The sequence below is a fragment of the Cebus imitator genome, unplaced genomic scaffold (genome assembly GCF_001604975.1).
Source record: "Cebus imitator isolate Cc_AM_T3 unplaced genomic scaffold, Cebus_imitator-1.0 Scaffold322, whole genome shotgun sequence".
NCBI classification, from domain to species: Eukaryota; Metazoa; Chordata; class Mammalia; order Primates; family Cebidae; genus Cebus; species Cebus imitator.
Genome location: NW_016107637.1, coordinates 2491840 through 2508616, shown reverse-complemented (window position 1 = coordinate 2508616; position 16777 = coordinate 2491840). Strand labels below are relative to the sequence as shown.

The 16777-nt window shown below is 44.5% G+C and overlaps 1 protein-coding gene across 4 annotated transcripts in view; it reads left to right on the top strand.

Moving 5' to 3' along the window:
• The window catches only part of CLUAP1 (clusterin associated protein 1), a 47296-nt gene that overhangs the window by 15675 nt on the left and 14844 nt on the right, over positions 1-16777 (top strand). For all 4 annotated transcript variants that reach the window (XM_017504491.2, XM_037729875.1, XM_017504492.2 and 1 more), the window contains exons 6-10: positions 214-297; positions 4552-4685; positions 8154-8295; positions 11609-11681; positions 15737-15844. In XM_017504491.2, coding sequence (XP_017359980.1) covers positions 214-297; positions 4552-4685; positions 8154-8295; positions 11609-11681; positions 15737-15844 — 541 coding nt within the window. The remainder of the gene's footprint in view (positions 1-213; positions 298-4551; positions 4686-8153; positions 8296-11608; positions 11682-15736; positions 15845-16777) is intronic.

Genomic DNA, 16777 nt, shown 5'->3' with positions numbered 1-16777 from the left:
GTAGCACCTTGAGCTCTGGAGAGAGGCTGGATGGGCACTCAGATAATGGAAGACATTATAGGAGGTGATGGTGGAAGTGTTTTTGCATCAGAGATCCACATTGTAATGAAACTTTGGGTAATCAGTCCATAAGGCACATCGAGATCTAGGAATATTGGTTTTGAGAACTCCTTTTCTGAAAATATATGTAAATGATTTTACTGTTTCCCCTAGGAAATGAGAACAGAAGCCATTGCCAGACCTTTGGAAATAAATGAGACTGAAAAAGTGATGAAAATTGCAATAAAAGAGATTTTGGTAAGATGACTTTGCCTTTATATAATGTTTTTTATGCCTGGGACTCAAAAATACTCATTTCTTGCTCATACAAGACAGAACAAGCCAGGCTTAGTAACAAGGGATGTGTTAGTGGGGAAATGAAAAATTTAGAGGACATTCGAGCCTACCTAGGTGACTTACTCTCGTTTTTTTTCCTCCCATTATAAATAAGAACGGCTTCTCATGTTATTAAAAATTTGTCAGTTTCAGTAATTTGATAATTTTTAATTCTTCAATAATTTTAATAAATAATCCTGTGTTTATTTTGTTTACCCACTCCCTCACTGATTAGTATTTAAATGATTTCACGGTTTTCTAAATTCTAAACAGCACTGTAATAAGTAGATGGATCACCATTGTTTACTGCTCACCCACATCAGTTACTGTCTCATCTAGAAGCAATCAGTTGGAAGGCAAATCGTGAGAATGACTCTAGACTCAGATTGCTTGGGTTTGAATTCCACTGTGTGATCTTAGGCAATTTACTTAATCTCTCTGTGCCTCACTTTCCTCATCTGTAAAATGGTAAGAACTGCAGTGCCAACTGTATGGGATCCTTATAAACATTAATCACCACAGGGCATATTAAGCCTCATCTCTGATCCACAATAGAGCTTCAGTCATCATTGGTGATTTATTTTACTCAGTGGACACAGACGATGGGGGCCCCTATGTAAATTTGGAGTAGGCATAAAACAAGAATTTGTTGGGAGGCCGAGGCGGGTGGATCACGAGGTCAAGAGATCGAGACCATCCTGGTCTACATGGTGAAACCCCGTCTCTACTAAAAATACAAAACATTAGCTGGGCATGGTGGCGCATGCCTGTAATCCCAGCTACTCAGGAGGTTGAGGGAGGAGAATTGCCTGAACCCAGGAGGCGGAGGCTGCGGTGAGCCGAGATCGCGCCATTGCACTCCAGCCTGGGTAACAAGAGTGAAACTCCGTCTCCAAAAAAAAAAACAAGAATTTGCTATGAGTTGTACAAAATTCTAAAAATCATAGGCTTTTAAAGCATCAAATTAAATAAGTTAAGAGTAATTAATTTTATGGTATAATAGAATGAAATAGGAAACCATGAGTTCTTACTGGCATGAAAAAATACATGAATTTTGAAAGCTGAGGAGGAGCAGGTCATTTCATGCAGTTTCAAAATAGCTTTCCACGAAGTAGTTTTTTTTTTCCTTTTGTTTTGAGACAGAGTCTCACTCTGTTGCCCAGGTTGGAATACAGTGGCACAACCTCAGCTCACTGCGACCTCTGCCTCCCGGGTTCAAGTGATTCTCGTGCCTCAGCCTCCTGAGTAGCTGGGATTATTGGTGCACACCACCATAACTGGCTAATTATTGTACTTTTAAAAATTTATTTATTTGTTTATTTTTGAGATGATGTCTCACTCTGTCGCCCAGGCTGGAGCTCAGTGGCGCCATCTCATTCACTGCAATCTCTGTCTCTTAGGTACAAGCAATTCTCGTGCCTCAACCTCCCAAGTAGCTGGGATTACAGGCATGCATCCCTGTAATTTTTGTTTTTTTAGTAGAGATGGGGTTTCACCATGTTTGGCCAGGCTGGTCTCAAACTCCTGACTTCAGGTGATGTGCCTGCCTTGGCCTCCCAAAGTGCTGGGATTACAGTTGTGAGCCACCATGCCTGGCCCACAGAATACTTACTAATTACAGAGGGGAAAAGAGCTGAGTCTCAGGGAGAAGCCTGCCAGTTACCCCCTTAATCAAGTGATCAAAGTGAACATCATTACAGAACGAATCAAAATTATGCATGCCTGTTACGATGTGGTCACTTGTGAGTATTCCTGCCAACGATGCATACCTGACTCTAATGAGACAAAGCCGGATTGAGCGGCATTCTACAGATTAACCAGCCTGTATGCTCCCAAAGGGAAAAGGTCCTGAAAGTCAAAGAAAGCTGAGGGGCATTTCAGACTGAGGGACGCTATGGAGATTGATGACTGGACACATAGGTGGCTCCTGTCTGCTGTTGGGACCTTACAGGGACAAGTGGGGACAGTGGAATGGGGCTGGGGTTAGATGGTGGTAGTGTGTCAGTACTGGCTTCCTGTTTTGATTGTATTGTGAGGATGTAGGAGAAAGTCCTTATATGTAGGAAATATACAGTAAAGTATTCAGGGTGTTGGAACATCTGGTCAGCAACTTCCTGTCACCTAGGTTAGGAAAAGCGCTTTGTATTTTACAACAGCTTTTCTGTAAACTTTAGATTGTTTCTAAATTTAAAAATTAAGGCCGGGCGCGGTGGCTCAAGCCTGTAATCCCAGTACTTTGGGAGGCCGAGGCGGGTGGATCACGAGGTCAAGAGATCGAGACCATCCTGGTCAACATGGTGAAACCCCGTCTCTACTAAAAATACAAAAAATTAGCCGGGCATGGTGGTGCGTGCCTGTAATCCCAGCTACTCAGGAGGCTGAGGCAGGAGAATTGCCTGAACCCAGGAGGCGGAGGTTGCGGTGAGCCGAGATCGCGCCATTGCACTCCAGCCTGGGTAACATGAGTGAAACTCCGTCTCAAAAAAAAAAAAAAAAAAATTAAAAAAAAAATTATATTCTTATGCTTGCCAGTGTTCTAACTGAATCAGGTGAACACGGCATCAATCGGCCCTTAGCACTAATATGTTAAAAGTGGAACACCCAAGAGAGGGCAGGGTTCATTTCTTACAGACATCTCTTAAGACACCTTGCATTGTTGGAAAATATCTATGATGTTTGATCATTCTAAAAACAAAACAGAAACAAAAACATGGGTACTTAAAAAGGGTTAGGAAGTATAGGTCATTTATTTCCGAAACCAGAGAAAATTGTTTGTTTACACAACTGTTTTGGACTGTGGATGTTTCTTGTTTGAGAAACAGGTATGTTTAAGGTCAGATAAATTCATTAGGTTTTAATCTGACTTTGGTTCAGGGAAATAGTTGCAATTAACTCAAGTTGTTCAGAAAGGAGACCCACCTCTCTTTCTGTGAGGGTGAGCTCACATTTCTCCTGGGGGCTTTAAGGCACTTGAAGCAAATGAATAAGGATATGATTATTTTAATGAAAGTATCTTAGAAATGGTTAGTGTACTTAGACCAAAAAAATCAGACCATAAATGCGTTGTCCATAACAGTGGCTGCTTCCAAAACACGCCATCTCTGAGAATCATGGAGAGTGCCTGAGCTTCTTAGGCCATTTCTCTGTGGAGCCCATAGCTTTTCAGAGACCTGCAGGAAAACAGTGAGTAACCTCTTTATGGGACGCTACCCATAGGCAAAGTGCCCCATCTTGGCCATTAGGAGCTTAATGCAGGGCTGGAAAGCCAGAACCCGGTGAGGCAGTTGCATGCTCAGCTGGATGGCAGTCCAGATTTCTCATGAAGAGATCGGAGCTCTGAACCAAGGCACGCGACCTGGCCGGCCATCAGACAAGACGCATGTGAAGACAGTGTGCTACCTATGACTCTGCTTGCTTCAGATAAACCTTCTCTTAGAAGAGGATAGGGAGACTTGTGTCACTGTCAGTGGTCTTGTGTCCCCTTTCCCTTCTTTACTCAGCCTCTGTTGCCTAAGGGCCTCTGTCCGACTGTTGCCCTGCGCCCCTTCCAGAGCTGGTGCACACAAGTGTGGCCAGTGCCACTGCAGGAGCTGCTTTTGTACTGACTTCAGAGTGCTTTCTCCTTTTTTTTCAGTCTGTAGTCAAGTTTCTGTTGCCAGGGAGAGGGAAGAGGGACCTTCTCTCAATGCCAGCAGGTGGTGGGTTAGGGCTGAGACCAGCTGTTGCTTTCTCTCCCTTCCTTGTAGAGCAGTACTTGGTGTGCTTGTATTGTGTAACTCGGGTGTTTACAACTGAGGGCATGGCCTGAGTGATAAGGCAGACTGACTGTCCAGAGTAATGTGTACCTTGTTCTAGCCAAGCGAGCCAGACGAAAGACTGCAGTCCTCCCTTGACCAGGATGCTCTTCTTTCCATCTTCACGTCTTTCCCTCGGCAGAAACATCATCTTTTCATGGGGGTGGGGAAGAAAAGATAACTTTTTCTGGACCTGCGTGACATTCTCCCTGTAACTAGTGGGTTAAGTGAGTCATTGCTTGAGGAAGTGTCTGCTTTATTTGTTTGCTTTTGTGTTTGTTTAGCGTAATGTTGCTATGCCTGAAGAGTTCCAAAGTTGTTCTAAGAGGTAGGATGGCTGTTTTTATTGCCACATCGTCTCATTATTTCCTGTTAAATATAGACACAGGTTCAGAAGACTAAAGACCTGCTCAATAATGTGGCCTCTGATGAAGCTAATTTAGAAGCCAAAATTGAAAAGAGAAAATTAGAACTGGAAAGGAATCGGAAGCGACTAGAGACTCTGCAGAGTGTCAGGTAGATATGAACACTTGGAGAATGAATAGAAAGATGTCCTGGAAAGTTAAAACAAACTGGGCATGGTGGCTCATGTCTGAAATCTCAGCTACTTGTGAGAATGGGGTGGGAGGTTCTTTTGACCCCAGGAGTTTGAGACCAGCCTGGGTAGCATAATGAAACCCCATCTCTAAAAATTTTAAAAAATTGGCTAGGTATGGTGATACACACCTGTAGTCTCAGCTACTTGGGAGGCTGAGGCAGGAGGATTGCTTGGGCCCAGGAAGTTGAGGGTGCAGTGAGTTATGATTGTATCAGTGCACTCCAGCCTGAGCAACAGAATGAGCCCCTGACTCTAAAAGAAAAACAAAAGTTAGAACAAAAACTAAGAGAATACAATGTGATCTTAAGTTCTCAACTGATGAAAAAAGCCTTACGTAAGGATATATTCACCTCAAAATGTACATGTGTTGCCTGTCCTAACAAGCAGATGGCTAAACTCATTCTCTTTACTGCTTGCAATATGTCTGGAAGGCCACTTAATGCTTGTACTGCCCTTTAAGCTTTTACAGCTTCTTGGAACTGAAGGCAGAGTAAGTGAATCCAAACGGGGAAATCCAGACTTGGTCTCCTAAGAGCTTGCCATAAATTAGGTAGAAACAGAAACATACTCCTGCCCTTTTTTTGGCATAGATTTGAGACTTTATTTAAACCTTGGTCATTCTTCATTAGTCAGTAATTCATCTTTCTTCCTACTTTACCTCATTGGAAATAAATTTCCCGGGAATACTGATGGAGAATAGTGGTACCTCTTCCATGTGTTCCTCGCGTTTCTGGGGTTCTCTCTCTCTTGTCTTCCTCGTTCTGTGCCTCTTTCCCTTGCTGTGTCTTCGTCTTTTCCTCCCCCATGCTGCTGCTCTTTCTCCCTTTTCATTCTCCCTTTATTTTTCTTTCTCTCATGGCTCCTTCCTCTTCCCAGCTGCCTCCTCTGCTTGAATGTGTTTTGCCTATTTGGATGTTGGTGGCTGGCTCCACCCTGGCCACTATCCTGAGATCTGTGGGGAGCCAGCACCTGGAAGCAGCGACAGCAACCACAGGGAGCGGCCACGCTCCTCCCTGCCCAGTGCAAGGCCCAGGCCCTTCCTTCCCCTCCCGAAACCGGTGCTTTACCTCTGGAGCCTCATGGAAGAGAAAAAAAAAAAAGTCAGTGCCACCATATAGATTTATCTGGTTGACACATTCCATCTTTAAAGCATCAATTCATTTTTGTTAAGCTACAAATCCTTTTAACAGAAAAGTCTCTTTGTTTTGCCCTAGTTCAAAAGATTATAATTATTTCTTAGTTTATCTGCTTATATTTTTAAAAGAGTAGAGTTTTCCCTTTAAGGTCAATAATAAGAAAAAAAAAGTTCACCAAACCAGTTGAAATCGATTTTTATGGTTTTTTTTGTTTTTTTTTTTTTTCTGAGACAGAGTTTCGTTCTTGTTGCTCTAGCTGGAGTGCAGTGGCATGGTCTCAGCTCACTGCAACCTCCACCTCCCTGGTTCAAGCAATTCTCTTGCCTCAGCCTCCTGAGTAGCTGAGATTACAGGCATGGCACCACCATGCTCAGCTAATTTTTGTATTTTTAGTAGAGATGTGGTTTCACCATGTTTGCCAGGCTGGTCTCGAACTTCTGACCACAGGCGGTCTGCTTGCCTCAGCCTCCCAAAATGCTGGGATTACAGTGCCTGGCCTTTTTTTTTTTTTTTGAGATGGAGTCCTGCTCTGTTGTCCAGGCTGGAGTACAGTGGCACAATCTTGACTGACTGTAACCCCCCCCTGCCAAATTCAAGCAGTTCTCTGCCTAAGCCTCCCAGGTAGCTGGGATTACAGGTGCCCACCACCACACCTGGCTAATGTTTTGTATTTTTAGTAGAGATGGGGTTTCACCATCTTGGTCAGGCTGATCTTGAACTCCTGACCTTGTGATCCACCCATCTCCATCTCCCAAAATGTTGAGATTACAGGCGTGAACCACTGTACCTGGCCTTTTTAAAAATTTTTTTTATTGTTTAAAAACCTCTTTAGGCCCAAAACCTAAAATGCAATAAAATAAATGGGGGAAAAAAAAAAAAAAAAAAACCTCTTTAGGCTGGGCACAGTGGTTCACTCTGTAATCCCAGCACTTTGAGAGGCCAAGGTGGGCAGATCACTTGAACTCGGGTTCAAGACCAGCCTGGGCAACATGGCTAAACCTCACGTCTACAAAAAATATAGAGAATAGCCAGGCCATGATGGCACATGTCTGTAGTCCCAGCTACTTGGGGGCCTGAGGCAGGAGGATCACTTGATCCCAGGCATTTGATGCTGCAGTGAGCCATGATCGCATCACTGCACTCTAGCCTGGGTGACAAAATGAGACCCTGTCTCAAAAAAACAAAACAACAGCTTTAATTTATAACAGCCTATGGTCCTCTTTTTAGAGGACTGCTTAAAATTTGTAATATCCTGACAGAACATTATTATTATTATTATTATTATTATTTTTGAGATGGAGTCTCGCTCTGTCACCCAGGCTGGAGTGCAGTGGCGCAGTCTCAGCTCACTGCAGCCTCTACCTCCTGGATTCAAGCGATTCTCCTGCCTCAGCGTTCCAAGTAGCAGGGATTACAGGCATGTGCCACCACACCCAGCTAATTTTTGTGTTTTTAGTAGAGACGAGGCTTCACCATGTTGGCCAGGCTGGTCTCAAACTCCTGACCTCAGGTGATCCGCCCGCCTACGCCTCCCAAAGTGCTGGGATTACAGGCATGATCCACTGTGTCCTGCCTACAGTAAAACATTATACCCAAATAAGATAATTATATGTATTTATTTTGTTGATTTTGAGAGATGTGTCTGGAATGTGATTTTTTTGTCTTTAGAGATGGGGCCTGGCTGTGTCATGCAGGCTGGAGGGCTGGGGTGCTAGGTCAGAGGATCTTCACTCACTGCAGCCTCGAATACCAGGGCTCAAGCCTCCTCCTACCTCAGCCTCCCAAAGTGCTAGGGTTACAGATGTGAGCCGCTGTGCCCAGCCTGATTATTTTTAACTATATTGACATTATGCTATATTGAAATTTAAAAAAAAAGGTTATAAAACTTCTTGGTATATTTAATTTTTGTTTAAAATGCATTCCTACCTATAGTCTGGAAGGATATGTGTCAGATATCAAGCACTTATACCTGGTGATGGGATTATTGGTAATTTTTACATCGTTCTTCATACTTTCAGGATTATTTCAGGTTTTTACAAAGAGCACATCTTATGATGAAAAAGAAGTATCTTCATTTTGTGGGGAGAAACAAGAAAGGAAAATATTTTTAAGTAGTTAAAAGAGTGAAGGACCTTCTCTAATTAAGTGTTTCCAAAGAAAGCCATCTTGGAGTTTGGAACTGTGAATACCCATTTCAAACTACAGCATATGAATTCACCTTTGCCTTTTTATTTCATTTGTTTGTTTTAGGCCATGCTTCATGGATGAGTATGAGAAGGTTGAGGAAGAATTACAAAAGCAGTATGACATTTATCTGGAGAAATTTCAAAATCTGACTTACCTGGAACAACAGCTTGAAGACCACCATAGAATGGAGCAAGAAAGATTTGAGGTGAGCTTAGCCTGTCCTCTGTTCTGGTGTGTTATTTTGTACTTGGTGACAAGTCATGTTGTTAATATCATTGTGAAAAGCATATCAGTACATTTTGCTTCTCCTTGGTCAGTCTGAGGGCTGCTCGTGTAGTTCGTTGGTTTTGCTGGTAGTGTACCTTCGTGGACTCCAGGGCTGTCAAATATTCAGTGCCATGTTCCATCAGATTTAGTCAGTTAAAAGTACAGACAAGGCTGACTTGAGGCCTGTGCGATTGCATAACACTCTGCCCCTAGAGGAGCCATTGCTTGCTTTCAGGCTCTGTTGTCACCATCTTGAAACTCATAATAATTTCTGAGTGCATTTTATTTTGCACCAATCCCACAAATTATGTAGCTGGTCTCGAGTGCAGATTTAAAAGCTTGCTTGGCTTCGGGAGGCCAAGGTGGGTGGATTACTTGAGGTCAGGGGGTCGAGACCAGCCTGGCCAACATGGTAAAACCCCGTCTCCACTGGAAATACAAAAATTAGCTGGGCATGGTGGCACGTGCCTGTAGTCCCAGCTACTCGCGAGGCTGAGGCAGGAGAATTGCTTGAACCCAGGAGGCAGAGGTTGCCAAGATTGTGCCACTACACTCCAGCCTGGGCAACAGAGCAAGACTCCATCTCCAAAAAATGAAAAAATAAAGCCTGCTCGGTCAGTTCACATAAAGATTTTCAAGGCCAGGTGCCAATGGCTTATACCTATAATCCCAGCACTTTGAGAGACTTAGGCAGAAGGATCACTGAAGTCCAGGAGTCCAAGACCAGTTTAGGCAACATAGTGAGACCCTGTCTCTACAAAGAAGAAAATGAAATTAGCTGGGCATGATGTTGCATACCTGTGTTCCCAGCTACTTGGGAGGCTGAGATGGGAGGATTGCTTGAGCCTAGGAGTTTGAAATTGCAGTGAGCCATGGTCATGCCACTGTACTCCAGCTTGGTTGACAGAGCAAGACTCTGTCTCAGGAAAAAAAAAAAGAGCCAGGCATGGTGGCTGACACTTATAATCCCAGCACTTTGGGAGGCTGAGGCGGGTAGATCACTTGAGGTCAGGAGTTTGAGACCAGCCTGGCCAAGATGGTGAAACCCTATCTCTACTAACAATACAAAAATTAGCTGGGCGCAGTGGCGGGCGCCTGTAGTCCTAGCCACTCAGAAGGCTAAGGCAGGAGAATCACTTGAATCTGGGAGGTGGAGGTTACAGTGAGCCGAGATCGCACCACTGTACTGTAGCCTGGGCAACAGAGCAAGACACCATCTCAAAAAAAAGATCTTCAAGTCCTGGTTAATTAAATCACCAAAACAGCTCATTAGAGACTGTTTTATAAAGAGGAATTACAGTTTATTGATTGATTGTGGGAAATATATATGGCCTTAAATCTGACCAACTGTCTTACAGGTACCTCTCATCCCAGTGGGTAAGCCCATTTAGGAAAGACTATTTCATACCCTAGCATGAGCTGATAAATGTGGAGTTCAGAGCAAAGGAAATTGAACCAAGTTGTAATCAATTTCTGAATTGTCCTATCCCTTGGGGATACTTCTGCTTAACCTGAGAATGGTCATTTAGACTCCATTTTCATGATGAAATTAGTCTGCAGCCTCTGTTTCTCATGCCCTTGACAGCTTTTGGTATTAAGGTTATGCTAGGCTTCTTACAAGCCTGGGCATTTGAGTTGAGCAGAGCTGTTTTGTCGTCCAGGAGGGCTAACTGGGAGCACCTAATGCATCTGTGTGGACACATGTCATCTGGGCGAGGAATTCGTTACTAGCATTACTCTGTGCCACAGGCAGGCCATGGAGAAACGATACAGGACAGGCATATTTCGAGGGCACTGGAAAGAGTCTGGAGTTTAGAACATCTTAAATATTTGGGTACCTGGGAAAGAACAGTCAAGGGCAGTGAAAAGAAATCTTGGCCATTTTGTTGTAGCATCTGGGGCCACCTCTGGGTTCAGAGAACAAACCAAACAATATGCCTCAGAATGGTGGGTAGGTGGCCTTGGTAACTTCCAACGGAGCCCCTCTACCCCACCCTTTCTTCAACAAGTACGTCTCTTTTTCTCCTACTTACTCTCACTTTCTGTCCTTAGAATACCTGTTACCTTGAGACCTCCATGCCTGAAACACAGTGCTTTATTTTTACTGTTTAGAACAACAATATTTAAAAGCCAGTTTTCTCTCTCCCTCCCTCCATGTCTGTCTCTGTCTCTCTCTCTCTGTCTCTATGTCTCTTTCTCAATAGGGTCTCACTCTGTTGCCTGCTACTCTGTCTGGAGCACAGGCTGTGATCATAGCTCACTGTAGCCTCAGACCTCCTGGGCTCAAGTGATCCTCCTTGCCTTGGCCTCCCAAGGCATGGGGGTTACAGGTGTAAGCCACCATGCCCAGCCCCCATTTTCTTTCTTGATAATAATCAGGGCCACATTTTTTTTTTTTTTTTTTTTTTTTTTTTTTTTGAGACGGAGTTTCACTCATGTTACCCAGGCTGGAGTGCAATGGCGCGATCTCGGCTCACCGCAACCTCCGCCTCCTGGGTTCAGGCAATTCTCCTGCCTCAGCCTCCTGAGTAGCTGGGATTACAGGCATGCACCACCATGCCCAGCTGATTTTTTGTATTTTTAGTAGAGACGGGGTTTCACCATGTTGACCAGGATGGTCTCAATCTCTTGACCTCGTGATCCACCCGCCTCGGTCTCCCAAAGTACTGGGATTACAGGCGTGAGCCACCGCGCCTGGCCTCAGGGCCACATTTTATGACCTGAGATATTTCCTCCTCCTGTCCCCACCCCAGGAATTAAGATTAGCATTTCTTTCTTTCTCTTCCCATCTTGATCTGTCCCATCATTTAGCATCTTTTGAGCTGAAATCTGAAGGCAGGGCAGGGAAGATAAATGATAAAATCTCTATGTCTGTTTCTTTCCTAAAGTTAGATGTGTCTGTTCTGTGTCCCCAGGCCATCCAGGCACACATGTGGGCATTTAACTCTCCTCAGAAGCAGGGACATGCAGTTGGAGAAGCTTGGGGGTGAGGCAGCTGCTTCACTCTGGGCGCCCCTGTCCACCAGGCCACCAGGTGACCTCAGAGAGAAAGAGAGCAACAAGTTTTGGGACACTGGAGTTGCCCAGGCAGTGTTAATTCTCTTCCCCTTCCTTGAGTTTAGCTCTTTTCTTGTTCTGTAGCACAAACTTAGTAGTCCTTACAAAGCAGAGTGTTAGGTGTGAGAGTGAAGAAGATTAGAACAGTCCAGAAAAGGGCCATCTCTCCTGAGTCTGTTTTTCCTCTTCCACAGGAGGCTAAAAACACCCTCTGCCTGATACAGAACAAGCTCAAGGAGGAAGAGAAGCGCCTGCTCAAGAGTGGAAGTAAGGCTGGGCTTTGCAGACAAGCGGTTTGCTCTGGACTAGCATTTTTCAGCCTTGAAATATATGTATGTTTTAAAATACGTATTTTCTTCTTTTAGTTTTTTCAGCTTTTTTTTTTTTTTTTTTTTTTTTTTTTTTTTTTTTTTTTTTTTTTTTTTTTTTTTTTAGCTGTGGTAACAATACTTTATATCTTCAGTTTTGAAAAGCATAAAAAATTGTTGACCATAGGAGCAAAAATATTTTCAAAAGGCAATTTTCTCACAGATTCCGTATTGGGTACCATTGTATTCACTCAAGAGTCTGGTTTAAATACAGCATTTAAAACACATTTCTTTCTTATGCCAATTAAGGTAGCATTTTCCCCTGTTTAAATGATAGTTTGAATTATATATGATACGTAACTGTAAGAAAATGTGGTCCTAGAGGTGTGTAGTGTTCTGTATTTTGGGGCCGACTGATGGAAACCAAGCACTGGGATTCGGTGCGGGCAGAGGGGCCACTCGCTTCGTGATGGTCCCAACACTGCTGAGATGCTCCCCACCAGAATGGCTGAGCAAGACACTCACCTGGAGAGACACAGGGTTATGTCCATACAAGGCCTCGATTCCGGGAAGGAGTGCGCTCTGTGACCAGTCAGATTCTCTTATCCGTGAACTCAGTGTCAAGTCTGTGTCAGAGGCCAGTAGCAGCCAGGCAGGAGCTTCCTGCTGAATTGGTGGCCTTGTTGCACAAAGTTTCTCCCCCTCTTCCTGATTGCTCTCTCTTTTCTTCTTGGTGAAATATTCTATTTGCTCTCAACGTTGAGGACAGCATACTTGAGGCCTCAGGCCCACACACATGCTTCTTCCCATGTATGCTTTTTCTCTCTCTGTTTCTCTTTCTTTGCCATTTCCCTTGTTTCTGTCTCATTTTGCCCCTGTTCTATGACTCTATCATCTGAATCTCAGGAAACCCCGGTGGAAGAATAGGGACTGCTGGGAAATGCTCTAGGAACAAGGTTAGGAAATTTGAAGGGCCTGTCTAGCCAAAGCTGCCCTCCCCTTTTTTAATTCCTTGTCAGCCAGAAGAGTGTGAGGCAGCCATCAGTGATCAGCCTGCATGGGGTTTATCCCTTCTGAGAGGCCCGGCTCATGTAAGAGCCCTGGTTGGTTACTTGCATCCCATTCTTTCCCCGGGCCAGGGTGCTGAGACCTACCATGCTGATCTTGCTTTATTCTTTTGAACTCACACTTTAATTTGGTGATCTGTAGGTCTGCGATCTCTTGAGGGACAAAGACTCACATGAGCATATGTGATTCAGTTTTCTCAGAAAAATAATTTCTAATTTAAATAAACATAATGAAGGGTAACACTTTATCTTGGGGTGGACAAAGAAGTTAGGAAAATCTTTATGCAGGACAATTTTCAGTTCTGTTCATTCTGAATTTCTGAAGATGCTGTTCGATTCATCTTTGCTTTCCTGCACATGTGGGATTGTGGTCCACAGTATTGGGATCAGAGGGGAAATGTAGGAATGAGGACTTTGTGATTTTTTTCTCCATCTATGAAAGACTCCTCTGAACAGAAAATTTAGTGGTGCATAAACTTGAAGTGAGGGCAAGAATGAACAAAAGCCAAAAGCTCAAAGAGATCCTCTTGTTCCATCTGCTCTACAGACAGCAGATTGAATCCAACACAGTTTTTGTTATTTTGGGGGTTCTTCTGTGTTGCCCAGGCTGGACTTGACTGTCTGCTCAAGTCCTGGGCTCAAGCGGTCCTCCTGCCTCAGTCTCCAGGATAGCTGGGACTACAGGCATGCGCCACCATGTCCAGCCACAACAAAGTATTATTATCTGTCCTGGATGCTGAGGATATATCGGTGGACAAAGGACAGGAGTCTTTGCCTTAACTGATTTTATATTCCAGTAAGAGGAGAGAAACAGTGAGCACTGAGCTGTCTGTATGTTGGAAGGGGAATACTGCTATGGGGGAAACATAGAATGAAAAAGGATGGGGTGGGGAGACGGATGATAGAATTGCAGTTTTAAATGGAGTCAGGGTAGGCCTCACTGAGGAGATGCTACTTGAGCTAAGACTAAGTCGGTGGAGCTGGAGAGAAAGGAGACAGCAGATGAGGAAAGCCCCCCAAAAGTTGGACGCCCAGGTGAGGAGATGCGTTTGGCTGAGTGAGGAAATGTGTGAACCACAGGACTCCAGCCAGGCAGGTCAGGTGAGCTGGAAGGTGGGTCACATGCTTGAAGTGGTCCCATCTGATGGATACCATCTTTATTAAGTAGGATGTGAATTCATCTGGGATTCGGTGATAGGGTTTGTTTGGCATAGGGGACTTGAGGAAGAGAGAAAGTCTGAGACGGGGGGTATAGAAGAAAGAGGTGACCAGAGATGGGGAGAATGCCATCGGGGGCTCAGAGAGCAGCATGGCCAAGTGCTTTGTTCAGATATCCTGTAATAAAAGCCAGAAGCATCTCCTCATCTGCCCACTGTCTCTCTAAACCTCATTGCTGGTGGCAAATTTGTTACTGTGCCCTATGCAGGATTCAGCACTGTGGCATTAGGAACTTCCTTTTTTTTGTTCATTAATGTTTCTCTCCCAATGTTGGCCAGGCTGGTCTTGAACTCCTGACCTCAGGTGATCCGCCCACCTCAGCCTCCCAAAGTGCTGGGATACAGGCGTGAGCCACCACACCCAGCCATATTACCCTCTTGTAGCAAGGGCAAAGCAAAGCCTTTTGGCAGACTAACAATTACTGTTCCTCCAAACTAACTTCTGAATCAGTCATCAGAACAGCAACTGCAGGCTCCTCCAAGTCCATCCTTACAAAACCTTTGTGGCTCCCTGGGTGCAGAGAACTCAGGTGCCAGGCAGTGAAAGGTCTTTCTCCCTGCAGTAGAGACTCCTTCTGTAGGTTCCCTTTAGGAAATATTCAACCTGTGGGTGCAAGACTCCAAAGAATGTATTTAAGAAAGTAATATAAAGAGCTGTTCCATTGAAAATGACTTTGGGGCTAGGTGCAGTGGCTCACACCTGTAATCCCAGCACTTTGGGAGGCCAAGGTGGGCAGATCGCAAGGTGAGGAGATCGAGCCCATCCTGACTAACATGGTGGTGCCCTATCTCTACTAAAAATACAACAAATTAGGCTTGGTGGCACATGCCTGATGTCGTAGCTGCTCGGGAGGCTGAGGCAGGAGACTCATTTGAATCCTGGAGGTGGAGGTTGCAGTGAGCCAAAATTACGCCACTGCAGTCCGGCCTGGGTGACAGAGCGAGACACTGTCTCAAAAAAAAAAAAAAAGAAAAGAAAAAATTACTTTGGAAAAATCTGTCTTTATGATGGGATTTTCCCCAGGGGAGAGCATCGCATCACCAGCTTTCACTGCCAGTCACTAGGATCATCCTCCTCAGGGGAGCCTCACTGGTGCCATTCCTACCCTGGCCTCCTGCCTCCAGGCTTTTTTGTTACCTTTTTAGCAGACTCCACTTCCTCATCTTTGTCACGATATAGGAGCTCGAGTTCTGGTAATACAGCCTAACATTGGACAGAGAATGGGTTTTTCCCTGAACTAACCAAGCACTTGACAGCTGGATATTCAGTTTTTACAATCTCAGATTTCCTTCAAGGGCTTCCCCACAATTAGCTTGAAGACTATCATTTTCCAAAAGTCTTTGCAGAGAATATGTAAAGACCTCACTGCCTGGCACTGACTTCTCTGCACCCAGGGAACCATGCAGGTTTTGGAAGGATGGGATTGGAGGAGTCAGCGGTGCTGTTCTGATGACTGTAGTGCTGTTTCTGACTAACATATCTGACCCACTTTTTTCTTGCTTTGGAAATTTAGAAATTTTTTTTTAAACAAAACACAGCACATCATTGTCCACATTAGGTCTTCACTAAGCATCTACTGGCAAATCCAGCGAGACTCATAAAATCTAATGCATCTAAAGAAAGGCTAGAAGTACAAATGACTTTTGCACACAAACTTTACTTCGGGCAGAGCTGTTGAGTTGTGATGATGAAGCCACTCCTTTGTTTGGCCTGCTTGTGTTCCTGCCAGGTAATGATGACTCGGACGTAGACATCCAGGAGGACGATGAATCTGACAGTGAGTTGGAAGAGAGGCGGCTGTCGAAGCCGCGGACAGCCATGGAGGTGCTCATGCAAGGTAACCCGGCGTCTTTCGCTGGCCCTCCTCCCCGTGCCCTGTTGCACAGAACACCTGGCCAGGACTGGGGCAGGGCTGCTTAGTGTTGAGGCCCACAGGCGCACTATGAATGGCCTCTGGAAGCAGCTCTTGCTCCGGATTTATCCTGTCCTGTTGTTTATGGCTCTTGAACTGTTCAGTGGTCATGTTTGCCCCTAATATTCTTACCTGTGTCTATGATCCCGAGACTAGACGGTTCATATTCATGGCTTGGTATTTCTCAGAGAGCCACGGGACACGTTGCCTCTGCCACTGAACTATAGTCTCCCTTTTTTGGGTCTGCCCTCACTGCAATTATATACCTAATAGGCTGAGAATTAATGCAGAAAGACACTTAAATGAGCATCTCTGCCTTAAAAAAATGTTCTTCTAATTTCTTTACTCTTTGCAAAACATTCAAGCTCAGCGCAGTGGCACACACCTTATTCCCAGCTACTCAGGAGGCTGAGGCAGGTGGACCGTTTGAGCCCAGCCTCGGGGCTTTAGCGCATGATGATTGTGTCTGTGAATAGCCACAGCACTGCTGCCTGGGCAACATAGAGGGTCTCTTAAAACTAAGTTAAAAACAAAAAAAGACTCAAGCAACAAAATTTGTAGAGCATATGTGAATGCTCTCCTGAGGTCTTCCTCATGTCCCACACCCACCTGGGAGGGCTCATGGCTAGTGGCCAGGGTGGGTGTGTCTTTACAAATTACCTTTCTGTACGTATACATACGAATACACACACATATACCTATATACATAGAGATCACCTGAATAAAATGTAACCTATGTGCACCTAGACTGTATGTATGGTTCTGCAGCTTGCTTTTGTTTTTAAAGATTAAATACAATTGGAACTCTTCCTCTGTCAGTAAAATATAGCTCTGCCCCCTGCTTTTTTTTTTTTTTTT